Here is a 16,530-nt window from a genome sequence, read left to right as displayed (position 1 = left end):
TCTGGGGGCTGTGCGTGGCTGTTCTTGGCTGGGCTCCTTTATGCATCAGCAGTAAGCTGTAAGGTTAACTGGGACCTGGGTGGGAAAACGTATGTCTGCTTCCAGGGTCCCTCTCCTCCAGCAGGCTTGCCGGGACTTTGTTCACCTGGTAGTGAGCAAGTTTTCCTTTTCCCTTAGATCCTTAAGTTTCTCAGAATTGGACTTTACTTCTTTATACACACACACACACGTATATACACACACAATGTATATGCACATACTATATATATACTACATATGATATATAGATGCATTGACTCAAGGGGATATAATGTTCTTCCTAAAATTATCTAACTTAAAATAAAAAAAGATAAAAAAAAAAAAAAACTAAGGTACTGATTCATAAACTGAGAGGCAACATGGTACCATGCTCAAGAGCACAGAGTTTGAATCACTTTGCTTTGGGTCACATCTCACATCTACCATTTGACTACTGCATGACCTTGAACAAGTTACTTAACCTCTGTACACCTCAGCTATCTTATCTTCAGAGTTAATGTATGTACAGCACTTAGAAGAATGCCTGGTACATAGTAAATAGTATATGTATGTTAGCTCTTATTACTCCTATTAATAGCCAATATATATACCCACGTAACTATTTGAAAGTTAATAATTAATTTCGTAAATGCGATCGACCGCTTCTGCAATCACCATTAATTATTGTAGGTAGCATTTTACTCTTGTAATAAAAAAATGTACATTTATAACTCAGTGGACTTGGTAAAACGTTAACATTTAATCACATTAGATTTTTCACCTTGAAATGTTAACATTTAATCACATTAGATTTTTCACCTTGAGTTAAATCTGGAATGACTATGTATATTTGAAAATTAATGTTTAGATATTGAAAATAAATCCGAATGCCATAGCGGGTTTGTATTGCTGACCTTGTTATGTTGAACAGATATGGATGGTGGGGGACTGAGGAATCACGCGGTTGTTGATACGTGTAACTACAGGGGTGCCAGCAATTACCTTGAAGTAGGCCTTCAGCTGTCTCATCTTCCTAAGCTAAGGCCAGATACATTGGGATGAAAACTGGAAGCAAGGCCAGATTTTGGCACATGCCTGCTATGCGCCAGGCGCTCTGCTCAGAAGGATTCTATGTGAATTATCTCATTGAATCACTGAACAGCTTCTTTGAAATGGGTACAGTTTTATCCTTACTTCCTAGACTACGAAACTGAGGCATAGTGGAGTTAGCTAACTTGCTCAGTGGCATCGAGGACATGGCTGAGTCAAGATCCAAGTGTAGGCTCTGTGGCTGCAGAGCTCAGTTCTTCCCACCGAGCTCAGGGAGCCCCTGTGTGCTGTCCTGCACGATATGAGCACTTCACCCACACTGGCCCACCTGGCCCTCAGAACATCTTCCTTTTTTACATCATACATGAGTCATCTCAGGTTTAGAGTACTTTCCATAAGGTCACGTAAGGCTAAGTAAGATGTGTAGGTGAGATTTCTCTTCTAGCCTGATCTTAGAGGGGCAAAGAGCACGACTCTCTTTGCAGTCTTTCCTGTTGGAATTTTATAATAAATGACAGTGTTTCCTTTCTGAACACCTGCAGGGGCTTCACCCGAACCTTACAAACGTTTGGTTTTGAAAGTTTTATATGTCCAAGACGCCTACGTTTAAAATTATGTCTGACATTTGCTTTAATTTAAGTTTCTTGATTTAATCGTGAGGATGACTGTTTTCCCAAGACATCTCTTCACTAATTATATTTTTGCTAATGCAAGTTGCCTTTTCATATCGTTTGCTATTTATTTATTGGTATCTTGATGTTGTGTCTGATTAATTGATCCCACAGATTCCTTAAATTCCAGGCTTCTATTTAGATCATTTATAAATTCGATATTCTATCAGCCGTTTAATGTGGAGGTCAATTTCATTTCCTCTACTGACTAACCTTGTCCAGTTTTGATAACTCCTTCTCTCTGCCCTCTGATCAGGCAGTGCGTGTCACTGCTTGGCTCTGGCTTCTGACCAGAAACATCTTGAGCAAAATCTTTGGTTTCTTCTTCCGGATGATGGGGAATTCTCAATCATCAATGCTAACAGAACCCTTGGAGTGTTTTGCAGAAATATTTTCTACGGCAAACAATGGTTTAGCTAACTTCTTCTGAGCACCCCTAGCAGGTTTCTGTTAAATCAAAAATGTCAAAGGTGATGAATTTTTAAAACAGTTAAGTTTGGTTCATATTTAATAGAGAAGCTAACTGTAGCATTTCTTCTTAAAGCAAGACCGTTTAGCTGCTAGCCTGTCACCAGATACACATGTGAAGAAAAAGTTGTCTCAAAATCAACAGTAATTTAGGGGCAAAAAACAAGCAGAAGCTTACATTGTGATGATTTGTGTCATTCTGAGATTTAGAACAAAAATGAACTGGTTTCTAAAGATGTCAATCAATAAAAAACATGACGAATGGGGAATTCAGCAGTCTCTTAAGAAAGTTCTCAACGGTAAGTATACCTGTCACTTCTCCATTGTACTTGTGGCTCATTTTCTAAGATACAGTCATTAGCGTCGGCAGCTAGTAAAAAGGTTGTGTTTGCTTTACTCTGTGTTTGTTTTTTACTTACAAATTATAAAGCACTCACATAGTATTTTCCAGCTAAGTCGCTGAAGCCGTTTGGATGACATACTGTAACATGAATTAGTTCTCAATAAAACTTCACTCTTCTTACGAAAAGAGACCACATTCCTCCTCTGGATGGAACCCCCAGGGTTTCTTCCATTTCCCATGAGCCTCTTCCTCCCTGCTTTGCCTCGTATGGTAACTGTGTCTCAAAACTCTTGTTTGACAGTTCTAAGTCCACCTATCTTAGAGACCCTTGGGGTTATGGTTATGTAGATATTGGTAAGTTTAATGGATCAGATTTGTTAATTCTGTGGGATTTTGTTTGTCTGTGCTAACTACAGAATATCTAAAATATTTTAGATTACAGCTAAGCTGTGAGGTTCTTGCTGGAGGAATTGTTATTGTTATTGTTCATAGTCCTCAAAATGCCCAGTCTATAGTGGGCGCTCATGTGTATCCCACTATGGCTGAAAGTGACCAGGTCAGACCAGATCAGTATTTTTATGAATAATCAATCATAATAATACCCATTCATTATGCTGTGAATCACTTAACTGACAATTGTATATCTTTTGGGTATTTAAAATAAATATCTTGAAGGGGGGCCTGGGCGGCTCAGTCGGTTAAGCGTCCGACTTCAGCTCAGGTCATGGTCTTGTGGTTCGTGAGTTCAAGCCCATGTTGGGCTCTGTGCTGACAGCTGGGAGCCTGCAGCCCACTTCGGATTTTGCATCTCCCTCCCTCTCTGCCCCTCCCCCACTCACACTCTATCTCTCTCAAAACTAAAATAAAACATTAAAAGAATAATTAAAAAAATAAAATAAATATCTTGAAGCAAGTGTTCTATGCACATTTTCACTATATGCTATGCTTGTAATTCAAGAGCATGCTATGCTTTAGCTATGCTTATTGTTAACTTTATAGCACCTAGATTGATGTGGGATTCCCTTGGGGCGGGGGGGGGGGCGATAGAGAGGGCCATGTGCTAGCCGGTCTGACTCGTAAGAAGGCCCCTGCCACACGAGCCTGTCACCTCCTCTCCCAGCGAGAGCACTGCTGGACTCCAGGGAGGGGAAGAAGTAGGGCAGTCGGTCCGCCGGTTTGCTGGGACTTCCCTGTCGTCGGATGTTACTTCCTTACCATCTTTCCGTATTTTCACCAGCCCATGCGGTCCGTGGCAAAAATTCGTGCGGCTAACAAATGGTTTGCCATTTGTAATACTTGAGAATCCAAGAGAAAGGCAAGGCGAGAGAGGGCAAAATAGAAAGGCGGCTATGACATTTGGTGAAAAGACAATTATTTTTCAATTAAAAGCTTATTCTCCAGTAGTTGCGAGATAAGTATTTCACGTTTGTACCAGGATGGAGTCTTTGAAAGGGACACAGAAGAGGCAGGAGCTGAAGAACGCTGCTTGGCATCCGGTCCATAGACTATGGATGTGGCTGCGGCTGTGGTTTCTTCAGGCCGAAATGGGTGCTAATAAGTATTTTTCAAGTGACGGTGGCACCTCCCCACAGAGGCTTTGTTCCCTTTGAGCTTTGCTCCCTGAGTTCATTTACTTCTCCACAGGCTTTCAACTTCCTTATTTCACGAGGTTTCTCACCGGAAAAGACATATTCTTTACAACCATTGTTAGTACTGGGTGAGGGAGCAGGAGGGGGATGTCAGCTGGTATTTTGATATTTGAAGGACGAGGTCAAATTAAAAACCGCAAATGAAAACTGAAAAGCTGCCTTACGAAGGAGGCGGAGCTTTGAGATCTTGTTGAGATCTTGTTGGTTTTGGTTATTGGGAGAAGAGTTGTGTGCGGTGTGACCTTGAAGCGTCCGCACGCCTTGAAATCAGCTGTGGGCTGCACCCAGCATTCATTTACTCATGTACATTGCAGAGTGAAGCAGAGGAGGACAGGAAAGATGAGTATAATACACACACACGATAAGAAAGACAGTGACACACATTTCTTCGTGGAAGTTTTGTGTGTGTGTGTGTGTGTGTGTGTGTGTGTGTAGGTAAACGTATGTAGGCACACGTAGCATCAGATGCAGTGTATTTGGTACTATGATGAGTCAATATGCTTGAAGAATATTGGCTTTAGAGCATTGCATTTAGCGCTTGAATGTAAAAAATTCAGATGCCCTTTAGCTCAATCAGATGCTGTTGGCGGACCCTTTGGCAAGTTCACTGTTCTCTGTGTTGCTGCGGGTGTTTACTGTTGTGAGGATTTAATGTGGTGGAATACACGTAGCACCTGGCCTAGGCACTGGGTGGCACATTTTATGTCCCTGCATTCTCCCGTTCTCCTTAAGAACCGCCAAAATATGTTCTTGGAGGCGTTCTCTTCCTCTCCTCCTTGCCTCAAAGCTGGCTCTTTTCTCAATTCAGCCTTAGGGTGTCTTTCCATTTCCCATGATCCTGTTTGTCTGTTCGCTTCTCCACTTGCTTCTCCTTCTCCCTTTGTGTTTTCTTCTACCAATGTCTTTCATAGCCAAAGGGCTGGGCTTGATCGCCTTTATCTTTGAGTTAAGAGACCAGAAAATTTTCTTTTTCTTCCATTCTCTCAGGTTGTCTGTTCTCAGTCTTTTTCTTCCCTGTTGAGAATAAAATGTACACTTTGGTACTTGGGTACCCAGAATGTTATACCGTTCAAACTTTAAGCCTATGCCACTTGATGGGTCTACACATCAGAGCTAGGCCATGTAGTGTTCCTGCCCATGACCAATATGGAAATTGAGAGTAAGTCTTTAGAAAATTTTATAGGAATTTGACAGAGTGATTTCACATTTATTTAACCCAGCAACAAATTTGGGTTTGCATTTTGCATGTTTTTTATTTCTTCTTTTTTAGAAAACCATATTTATTGCATTTTAGATACATTTGATCTGAGGTGCATCAGGTATTTTTAAAAAAATGACCCTTCGTCATGGGTTATTTGAGAAGCACTGCTCTAGATAACTGAATTGTTACAACTGGTATGTATACTAGGTCGGAAGAAGATAATGAGATAATGGTCTTGTAAACTAGAGTCAGTATGTGTACTAGCAAAGGTGGAACTTGTAAACTTCCTATTTAGCTTTTGGATTTTAAGCCTATAAATTTGAAGATATCCTAGAGAAAAAAAAAAAATGAAGACAAAACAGCCAGAGGAAGAGAGAGGCCAATGGTCTGTGTCCTTTTACTAAAATTAAGAGGTTTAAGAAGTGAATCTTATAATGGCTTTTAAGTTTGCAAGAGCGGACAGTTTTTCTTTCTTGCCTTCATTGGGGAAGAAAGATTTTTCTCCTGCCCTTCAAGTGTTTTTTTGGCTGGCCTAAGAACTAAATTGACATGAGACAGATTAGCAGGAGAAAATAAAACTTAATTACATGTGCACGGGGGGTTCCATATGAATTTGAGGGTCACAGGCAGTCAGGAAACTGAGGCTTATATGCTCTCCAGAGCTGAGGAGACAGGGGTAGGCATGTGAGAAGTCAAAGGGAAGAAAGACAATTCACAGGAAGATGAATGTTTGCGGGGTCATGCAGAAACAATGAGACATAGTGAGGAATTTTAAGAAATGGACTTTTCTAAGGGCTTCCCTTTCTACCATACCTACTTCATATTATAGTATAACCATCTGTGGTGATGGCTCCCTTACTGGAGAAGCTCATCTATCTAAATTCTTTTAGGCAATTAGAGGGAAGTTCAGAGTCTCTTCCTGAGCCTTCCATTTCTTAAAAATAATCAGCCAAAAATAATCCATATGTCATAGGGACACACTTTGTGGTGGCAAGTTTTGCTCCTCCACAGAACCATCTAGGTTCTTTGGCTGGTCTAATAATTAGATTAATATAAAACAGATTAACAGGAGAAAACCAACAGAACTTTAATATCGTGTATACTTCCTTTGTACATGGGAGAGACCCTTGAAAGGAAATGGCTGAAGCCATCGTCTTAAATACTATCTTCAGCTAAAGTCCGAGGATGTTGGAGGTGGCAAGTCTGGGAAGGAAAAGCATAGTCAACAAGGGTAAGGTTGTTATGTAAAATGTTAAGTCTTTGCCTTCTTCATTGACAAGAGTTTCTAGAAATTTTGTCATCCCCTTCTTCTTGATACAGAAAGGGACACACTGTTACAAATGGACCTTCCCCTTGTAAGTGTCTTTTGCACCAGGGTAACTCCTACTCAGTTTTGAGAGCTTCCCCCTGTGTGCTGTTTCTTAAGAAGAACCAGCTCAAAATAATTCCCATGCCAAAGAGACACATTTTAAGGGGGAAAATCTGCTCCCTATCAGGTTCATAAAACACTGCTTCTCTGCCAGCCAAAGTATTTAATAACACACGTAATTCTCTTCCTGCTGGACGACGGAAACCGCTCCCTTTTTGTTGACGCACAAAGTTTCTGAAACGTAAGAGAATTCACAGGGCTTCCTCAGCCTTTAAAACTCTAGAGCCTCTACTACACCAATGCAAATTTTAATGATGGGGTAGAAAGGAATAACTAATTATATGTAGCTTTTGCTGCTGTCACAAACAATGATGGAAGATAGTCCAATCAAAAGCATTTGCCGGTGGTTGTGATTAAGCTAAATTTAATTCACCCAAGGATTCAAGAATATTGTATGTTCTCATAACAGAGTTTTCCTTTTCAGAGAAACCAAAATCCTTACTCTTAAAGACTTTCAAAGCGTGCTTTAAAAACTGCCCCTTTTGAAGCTGGCTCCCTTATGTGGAACTCTTTCCATTTGCAGGCGATGTTATATTCTCTGCTTCCACACTTGTGACTTAAGGGTGTTTTGTTATTCGAACACAAACAGAACTCCTATGCTAATTTGAATTCTGATTTCTTTTATTTATTTGCCCAGTTGGAGTGTTTTTTGTAGGGGAAAAAATGAGGTAAGAAAGTACCTACAGAGGGAGACCCAATTAGTCTTTGAAAATGCATTTCCTCACAGTCAAAACATTGAAGCAGGAGGTGAAAATTAAACATTCAGCCATAGAGGGATATTTTTCGAAACAGGCTTAATAGCCTAAAATTGAATATAAATGCTCTGGATCCTTTAAACGTGGGCGAGTTGACTTGACTTTCATATATGATAGGTGATAAATTCCAACACTTAAAAGGCATCTCATCCCTCCCGCCTGCCATTTTCTGTATGTACAAGTGTGAAATTACCCCTAGGATTCTGGGTTTTCCAGATTGTGCTAAACCTGAGTGTTGGTACTTTCTTCAGTAGATTCAGAAGACAATAGGGCAGCACTGTCAGGAAATGCTTGTGTTGCTAAAATGTTATCTTCTCTACTTCATTCTTTTTGATCACCGAGTAATATTCTATTGTACAATTACACCACATCTTTTTTATCTACTCATCAGTCTGTGGACATTTGAGCTCTTTCCATAATTGAGCTATTGTTGATAACGCTGCTATAAACATCGGGGTACATGTGTCCCTTTGCATCAACAATTTTGTGTTCTTTGGATAGATACCTAGTAGTGCAATTGCTGGGTCGTAGGGTATTTTTAATTTTTTGAGAAACTTCCATACTGTTTTCCAGAGTGGCTACACCAGTTTGCATTCCCACCAACAGTGCAAAAGTGTTCCCCTTTCTCTGCATCCTCGCTGGCATCTGTTGTTTCCTGAGTTGTTGATTTTAGCCATTCTGACAGGTATGAGATAGTATCTTACTGTGGTTTTGATTGGTATTTCCCTGATGATGAGTGATGTTGAGCATCCTTTCGTGTGTCTGTTAGCCATCTGTATGTCTTCTTCGGAAAAGTATCTATTCATGTCTTTTACCCATTTCTTCAGTGGATTATGTTTTATGGGTATTGAGCTTGATAAGTTCTTTATAGATTTTGGATGCTGACCCTTTATCTGATACATCATTTGCAAATATCTTCTCCCATTCCGTTGGTTGCCTTTTAGTTTTGCTGATTGTTTCCTTTCCTGTGCAGAAGAAGCTTTTTATCTTGATGAGGTCCCATTAGTTCATTTTTGCTTTTGTTTCCCTTGCCTCTGGAGACCTGTCCAGTAAGAAGTTGCTGTGGCCAAGGTCAAAGAGGTTGCTGCCTGTGTTCTCCTCTGGGATTTTGATGGTTTTGGGTCTCATATTTAGGTGTTTCATCCATTTTGAGTTTATTTTTGTATATGGTGTAAGAAAGTGGTCCAGTTTCACTCTTCTGCATGTCGCTGTCCAGTTTTCCCAGTAACATTTGCTGAAGAGACTTTTTTCCATTGGATACTCTTTCCTGCTTTGTCGAAGATTAGTTTGCCATACATTTGTGGGTCCATTTTGGGGTTCTGTATTCTGTTCCATTGGTCTGTGTGTCTGTTCTTGTGCCAGTACTATACTGCTTGATGATTACAGCTTTGTAATACAGCTTGAAGTCTGGAACTGTGGTGCCTCCAGCTTTGGTTTTCTTTTCCAACTTCACTTTGGCTATTTGGGGTCTTTTGTGGGTCCACACAAATTTCAGGATTGTTTGTTCTAGCTCTGTGAAGAATGCTGGTGTTATTTTGATAGGGATTGCAGAGAATGTGTAATTTGCTTTGGGTGGTATAGACATTTTAACAATATTTGTTCTTTCCATCCGTGAGCATGGAATGTTTCGCCATTTCTTTGTGTCTTCTTTAATTTCTTGCATAAGATTTCTAATCTTACCTCTTCGATTAGGTTTATTCCTAGGAATCTGATGGTTTTTGGTGCAGTTGTAAATGGGATTGATTTTGCTTTATGCTGTTTCATTATTGGTGTATAGAAATGCAACCAATTTCTGTATGTTGATTTTATGTCCTGAGATTTCGGTGTATTTATGTATCAGTTCTAGCAGTTTTTTGGTGGAGTCTTCCGGGTTTCCCGCATAGAGCATCATGTCATCTTTGAAGAGTGAAAGTTGACTTCTTCTTTGCTGATTTGGATACCTCTTATTTCTTTTTGTGGTCCGATTGTCTTCTTCATCAGTCAGTGTTATTTCCTTTTCAAACTCAAGATGGGAGCAGAAGCTTCACAGTTTCTTCTTTTGCTCTTTGCAGATTTATCAAAAGCTTCACAGAGTGGAGAATGGCTCTTGAAACCACTGAACTTCTTGCCATTTCTTCCCCTGAGTGAAGGCACTTGTGTGGGGTTGTAGCTCTGTTTAAAGGTCATCATGGAGGCCTTTATTTAGATCCCTCTAAAACCTTAATATCCTGCAGAAAGTCACACAGGAATCCAAAGGACTTCTGTGTTACATGGATGTCATTCCTCTATTTGCTAATCCTGTTTGAGCTCATCTGCACTACAGAAGTACACTGTGTAACAAAACACACTATTTTCTGGCTCAGAAAGATTAAAAAGAAGAAAGGGATATGAAAGTTAGGATCATTTGAGTATTTGTAACTTAAAACACCTGAATTTCACCTTGACCTCAAGTTAAAAAGTTCTATATACATTAGACAGCTCCAAAAGCTGACTGAACATTTTGTGCTGGAATGGAGTATGATGGGAGATGGGCTGCACAGCGAGGAAGATAGTAATTTGGGGGATTCCAGGTGAGTCCCTGAACGCTAATGGTAGAAAATTATCCAGTTTATACCAACATGTAAAAAGAGAGACTTCTCTGTTTCAGCTTCATCCAGGCATACAAACTAGATGTTGCAGGATACGGAGGCACACACACTTTTGCCATTCTTTGCCTGTTGCCATGTTTACCACCCATGGCCACCCAAATTTCACTGATGGTAACTCTGCAAGCAACAATTTTCTTGGCGGTGTGGCAGTACTAAAGGTTTGAGTGATTCAGCATTGGCCTTAAGGCCAGGTCACGGTCAGCCCTGTCAGTAGAAATATACACAGCAACTGTGTTGCAGGCAACAGAGCCCGGCGTGATAAAATATGGAATCAATCTGCTTCTATTTATTAGAGGAGAAAAGTACGATTTTTAACTTATGTTATAAACCCCAACAGCCAGCTTTAGATTTGTGATGGGGTTGGTCAGCCCTGCGTATTTTGAAGATATTTTTTTGTACATTTTGTAGAATATAGCTAACCCAGATCATTTCAATGATATTCTCTTGCCACTTGTTCCTTTTCTGCGCCCCCAACTCATTCTTAAATCACATTTGCAGCTCTTCCTTAATACTGGAATGTATGTTCCATAGATAACCCTTCCCTTGTGGCCTGGCTTTCATATTTCCAGGTGCGTAACATTCATCTCCTGAAAAATTGCTCTGTTTTCAAAGAGCGACTATAATTTTCCTTCACTGTCGTGAAGGGGTTTGTTTTCTTCATATATGCTCAAACGGCACATGAAGAAACATGGGCTTATTGGAGAGTAACAGGGTGAATAATGGGTTGGAAACTCAGAGGCTCAAAGTTTTGGTTTGGCCACTAACTCATCCTGAAACCTGGATAAAACTACTTCCTAATCTCTCTGTCACTCAGTTTCTGTTTATCATTAATACCATTAACCCTACCTAACTCCCTTTATGGGGTGGCGAGGTTAGGGTAACAGCCATCAGCAACCATTGTCCAATATTGATCCCTTAACTAGCCTATTAATTTATAAAAGATATATCTACATGTATGTTTTTTATTCAGTCCTTAAAATAATTCTCTTGGAAAGGTGGTCTTCTCCATTTGCTGTTTAGGAAATCACAGCTTGTAGACAAGATAAAAATTTCACACTTTCTCTAGTAGTGGATGTATGTTTATAGATATCTGCTGGGTATATATTAAAGTAAACCCACACAAACATACAAACACACATCTTCTTGAAAATTATGATTCACAGGGAAGTTTTTAAAAGGTATACTCAATGGGGGAGTGGGGGTGGGGAGGGTGGGAATAGTCTCCTTACTCAGTAGAAATCATGAGTCCAGTCACACGTGACTAGTATTTCTTTTTTCATCCTTATGCTCCAGATTTAGGTGTTCTTTCCCCTCAGAGTTTCAATACAGTTTTCCTCTCTGCCTAAAAGCCTTTATAATGCCCTGTTTTCCCTTTTATCTTGGAACATTTTGCTTTTATTTTTCTTTATGTACTATAAAATATTCATATAATTATTTTAATTGCCATTTCTGTTGACCTTAGACATGGGGAGGGCCAAGTGACACAGTTGATGCCAGGGTATCTGAATAGCTTGAATCCATGCGGAAACTCTTCAGCAGTCATGGGCAGGCTAGTGCTGTATATATAAAGGTATGAATTGCTCATGGAGATGTCTGAGAATGACCATCCTCCGATTGCAATGATGATTACATCTGTATGCTCAGTCATACCAGTCATGAAAACACCGCCCCCATCAAGGAGTCAGCTGTTACAGCAACGGGGCAGGGGTGGTGGTGTTGAACTGGAAGAGAGTTACATTGATGGCAAGGAGTGTCACAGGGCCAGTAAAGTTTTCTAAGATTCCGCAAATCGGACCAATCTGCTTCTGTAGGTTGCACTAGAATATTAAAGTGGCTGCAATCACCAAATGGTGGCACCATTCTAGAATAGCATTGTCCTGTAGCACCTTCTGAGATGGTGGAAAAGCTCAGTATCTATGCTTCCCAACGTGGTAGCAACCAGCCAGATGTGCAGGTTCAGCACTTGAAACGTGGCTAGTGTGGCCAAGGATCTAAGCTTTTAATATTATGGAATTTAAGTTAATTTTAATGTAAATAGCCATCTGTGGCTAGTGACTACCAGATGATCAGTGCAGGTCAGCGAATTAATGCCTAGTTTTGTTACTTAGAAGGCTAACTGCAGTAACTTCAAGGAAACTTCCCATTCACTCATCATTTTTTTGTTGTTGTTTGTTTTAAATGTTTATTTTTGAGAGGGAGAGACAGGGAGAGACAGAGCGCGAGCAGGGGAGGGGCTGAGAGAGAGGGAGACACAGAATCTGAAGCAGGCTCCAGGCTCGGAGCTGTTAGCATGAAGCCTGATGTGGGGCTTGAACTCACAAATTATGTGATCATGACCTGAGCTGAAGTCTGCTGCTTAACCTACTGAGCCACCCAGGTGCCCCACCCACCGCCATTCATGGATCTTGAGACTGCTTTAGGGTGAAAGATATGAAAGGGATGGGACTCTCAAAGCGTAAGTAACACACATGGCATCGCAGTGTCAACCCATGTAAATGACAGTGGCTTGGAGAAATGGCCAGAAAGTAGTATTTCAGGTTGTAACTCTCCTTTGATTTTCTTTTTGCAGGTTCTTTCATGTTGGTGAACACATCTGGGAGACCTGAGGGGCAGAGGGCCCACCTTCTCTTACCTCAGCTCAAAGAAAATGACACCCACTGTATTGATTTTCACTATTTTGTATCCAGCAAGAGTAATGCTGCTCCTGGGTTACTCAATGTCTACGTGAAGGTCAACAACGGAGCTTTGGGGAATCCTATCTGGAATATATCTGGAGACCCTACCCGCACATGGAACAGGGCAGAACTGGCCATTAGTACTTTCTGGCCGAATTTTTATCAGGTATGCTCTTTGTTTGCATTTCCTGTTTTGATGCATCTTCTGAAATAGTTTTTTTTTTTTTTTTTATATTCATATAAACAAAGAATGTATAAGAAGTGTAGGTATTTTTTACACCAATGTTAGGAAAGCTTGTGCTATTTGATAAGGGAGTGTATTCAGTCTTTGTACATGACCTTGAAAAATGAGTAAAAAAACACCTTTCAACTTTGTTTATGCAGATATTTTAAGAAACTAAAAGTAAAATCAAGGCAAAAAAGTGGTTTTTAGTAGCCTGCAGCAGGGCAGGAAGCACTATCTGCAAGCACTATATTAAGCTAGCCATATCTGACCCATGGAGACGTAGCACTTGATTCTAGAAGAGGAAGCCCTATTGCTCATGAGTTACTGGCAGGAGCAAATGAGTCATTGAGAAGTGAGCCTCATGGGCCAGCTAGCAAGGGGCAGCTTCCTGTTCCCATCCCTGTAAGCAACAGGAAGAAGATAACGTGTGTAGGCTCAGTCCTGTCATGGAGCAGCTGCTGTCCTGTTATTTGGGATGTTCTGTTAAGACCCACATTACCCACTTGGAATTCTCAGTTAAAGTAAGTACATGGTGGAGGCAGAGACAGTTAAAAAGTGGTACCAAAGTGGACCTGATGTCATGTCCCTGCTGTCAGAGAGTGACTTGTGTCACAAGAGCATCCTGACTCAGGATTAAAGGTGGGAAATTAGTGACAAGGACATTGGTGCTCCTTTTTTTTCCCCCCTTTTGTCCATAGCACCTTCAAAAAATAACTTGGGGTTCCTGGGCAGCTCAATCAGTTGAGCATCCGAATTGGGCTCAGGTCATGATCTTGCAGTTCTTGAGTTTGAGCTCCGCGAGCCTAGAGCCTGCTTCAGATTCTGTGTCTCCCTCTCTCTCTCTGCCCCTCCCTTGCTTGCACTCTGTCTCTCAAAAGTGAATAAACATTAACAAATTTTTTAAAAATAACTTGATATTGAGAACGCTCAATTTCACGCTAAGAAGATTCATTAAGAGGATTGAGATATTTTGCTTTTCTCTTTCTTAATTCCTTTGGCTTGCTCAAGAGCCAGCTGGAACATGTATCCAAGGTCCTCTCTCATATTTAATTGAGGTGCTTGGCTAGACTCAGGGAAGGGAAAACTGAGTCCTCTCCAGGTCTGCTTGTCTTCCGAATGGCTTTCAATGTTGTGCCTAATGTGTCTCTGTACCCTTTACCTACAATAATTTCTAGAATTTAATGAATGATAAATAAATGTGTTTTGAGTAGTATGCATGTAAATTGTTAAATAGTACACAGGTAAATTGTTAAAAATCTTTTAAAAGGACACTTAAGCAATACATTATAAAAGTTAAAAATTTAGATAGATCTGGGGCACCTGGGTAGCTCAATCAGTTAAACATCTGACTTGGCTCAGGTCGTGATCTCATGGTTCGTGAGTTCGAACCCCGTGTCGGGCTCTGCGCTGACAGTTCAGAGCCTGGAATCTGCTTCAGATTCTATGTCTCCCTCTCTCTCTGCCCCTCCCCCACTCACACTCTGTCTCTCTCTCTTTCTTGCTCTCAAAAATAAACATTAAAGAAAAAAATTAAAACACAATTTAGAAAGATCTAAATTTGGCAATCTACTGTTAGGAATTCATCCGAAGGAAATAACAGAGAATGGTTGCAAATTATTAATTACAAGAATACTCATGGAAGTTTATTTATAATAATGAAAAATCAGAAACAGTATTATTTCCAACATTAGATGGTTAGTTAATTTATGTTGCCTCAATACTAAAATGCATTTTGCAACAATTAAGAATAATGTTATGGAAAACCATATAGTGACCTATTTAAGCCTATGTTGTTAAGTGGGAAAAGTAGTATAAAACAGTAAGTTTCACAGTTTAAATTTTATATATTATATATTTTTTAATTTTAAAAATACATAATAAAATATATATATTTATATGTTATATACTTATTTATATATTCTATATAATACTTATATATATGTTTATATAAATACATATATATAATTATACATATATAAAATAAAGACTAAAGTATATGCTGAAATAAATATATTAAAAAGTGGTATCTCCTTGGCTAGTAGGGTAACAGGTGATTTGAACTTTTTTTCTTTCTACCATCTGTCATATTCTAAATTTTCTTCAATGTATATTTTACTGCCTTTATTTATAAAACCCCAAAGAATAAAATATACTTTTTCTTCCATAGGGAAAATATCCTATTTAACAAATAAAATTTAGTTTATAAATATATTAGCAATCAGTCATATAATTAACAAAATATGGCCTCTGGGACAAAGTTTCTTCTTGCATAGTATTAAAATCGAAACAGAGTGGGGGGCTCAGTCCGTTAAGCATCCAAGTTTGTCTCAGGTCATAATCTCATAGTTCATGAGTTCAAGCCCCATGTTGGGCTCTGCACTGACAGCTTAGGGTCTAGAGCTTGCTTCAGATTCTGTCTCCCTCTTTCTCTGTCCCTCCCCTACTTGTGCTCTCTCTTTCTCTCTCAAAGATGAATACATAAACATTTAAAAAATTATTAACAAATAAATACATAAAATGGAAGCAGAGGAAGTGGGTTTGGCTAAGCTAGGCTTCAAAAGACTTTTTATATAATGGACTAGGCTAAGAGGCTACATGTGGTTAGAAATTTCTTTTGTAGGAGACCTTCCCAAAGTAGAGAAGGTATAGGTCTGTGATGTTCCCACTGCCTCCCTGGAACCTGCACTAGTTTCTGACTTAGTCTCCAGGCATCTGCTGGACTGGGGCCAGAAGACAATCTTCCAGGCAAGACCAGAAGGTATTCTGCTCATCTGTGCTCTGGTCTTCTTCTCTTTCATGTCAGCACTGCCACCCAGAATCTCTAGGAGTGAACTCTCTTAGGCCCCTGACAGCCTCCAGAATCTAATGCATTGCTATAGTTTTGATATGGGCTGCAATGCATATATTAAAGTTTTATTTTGTCTTTATCTAAGCTTGGGCAGCTATGACAAATATAGACTGGGTGCCGCCAATGATAGACATTCTTTTCTCAGAGTTGCGGGGCCTGGAAGTCCTGTAGGATTCTCATGGATTCAGTTCCTGGAGAGGGCCCTTTTCCTGCCTTATAGATGGTGCCTTCTTGTCTTCTCATGGTGTGCTCAGTGGCCTTTCCTCTGTGTGTGCATCTGGAGAGAAAGAGCTCTTGTCTCCCTTATTCTTATTAGGACACTAATTATTGGGGCTCCACCTTCATGACCTCATCTAAACCTAATTACCTCTCTAAGGCTCCATGTCCAAATGCCATCATGTTGGGATCAGGGCTTCAACATATGAAATGGTGGGACGGGGGTAGACACAACATTCAGTCCATAACAGCCTTGGTGTACCTAGCTCAGACAGTTGGAATTAAAGGAATTATTGAGTGTAATGGTCTTAGAAGATCAGCCTTTAAAAAAGGATTATGGAACTATAGTGAAAG

At 40.0% G+C, this 16,530-nt stretch overlaps 1 protein-coding gene across 9 annotated transcripts in view; it reads left to right on the top strand.

The window, feature by feature from the left end:
• The window catches only part of PTPRM (protein tyrosine phosphatase receptor type M), a 798,103-nt gene that overhangs the window by 286,985 nt on the left and 494,588 nt on the right, over positions 1-16,530 (top strand). For all 9 annotated transcript variants that reach the window (XM_043558322.1, XM_043558320.1, XM_043558321.1 and 6 more), the window contains exon 3: positions 12,781-13,052. In XM_043558322.1, the coding sequence (XP_043414257.1) occupies positions 12,781-13,052 (272 nt within the window). The remainder of the gene's footprint in view (positions 1-12,780; positions 13,053-16,530) is intronic.

Source organism: Prionailurus bengalensis, chromosome D3 (assembly GCF_016509475.1).
Source record: "Prionailurus bengalensis isolate Pbe53 chromosome D3, Fcat_Pben_1.1_paternal_pri, whole genome shotgun sequence".
Lineage (NCBI taxonomy): Eukaryota > Metazoa > Chordata > Mammalia > Carnivora > Felidae > Prionailurus > Prionailurus bengalensis.
Note: the sequence above shows the minus strand (reverse complement) of the source record. Positions and strands in the feature narration are given on the sequence as shown.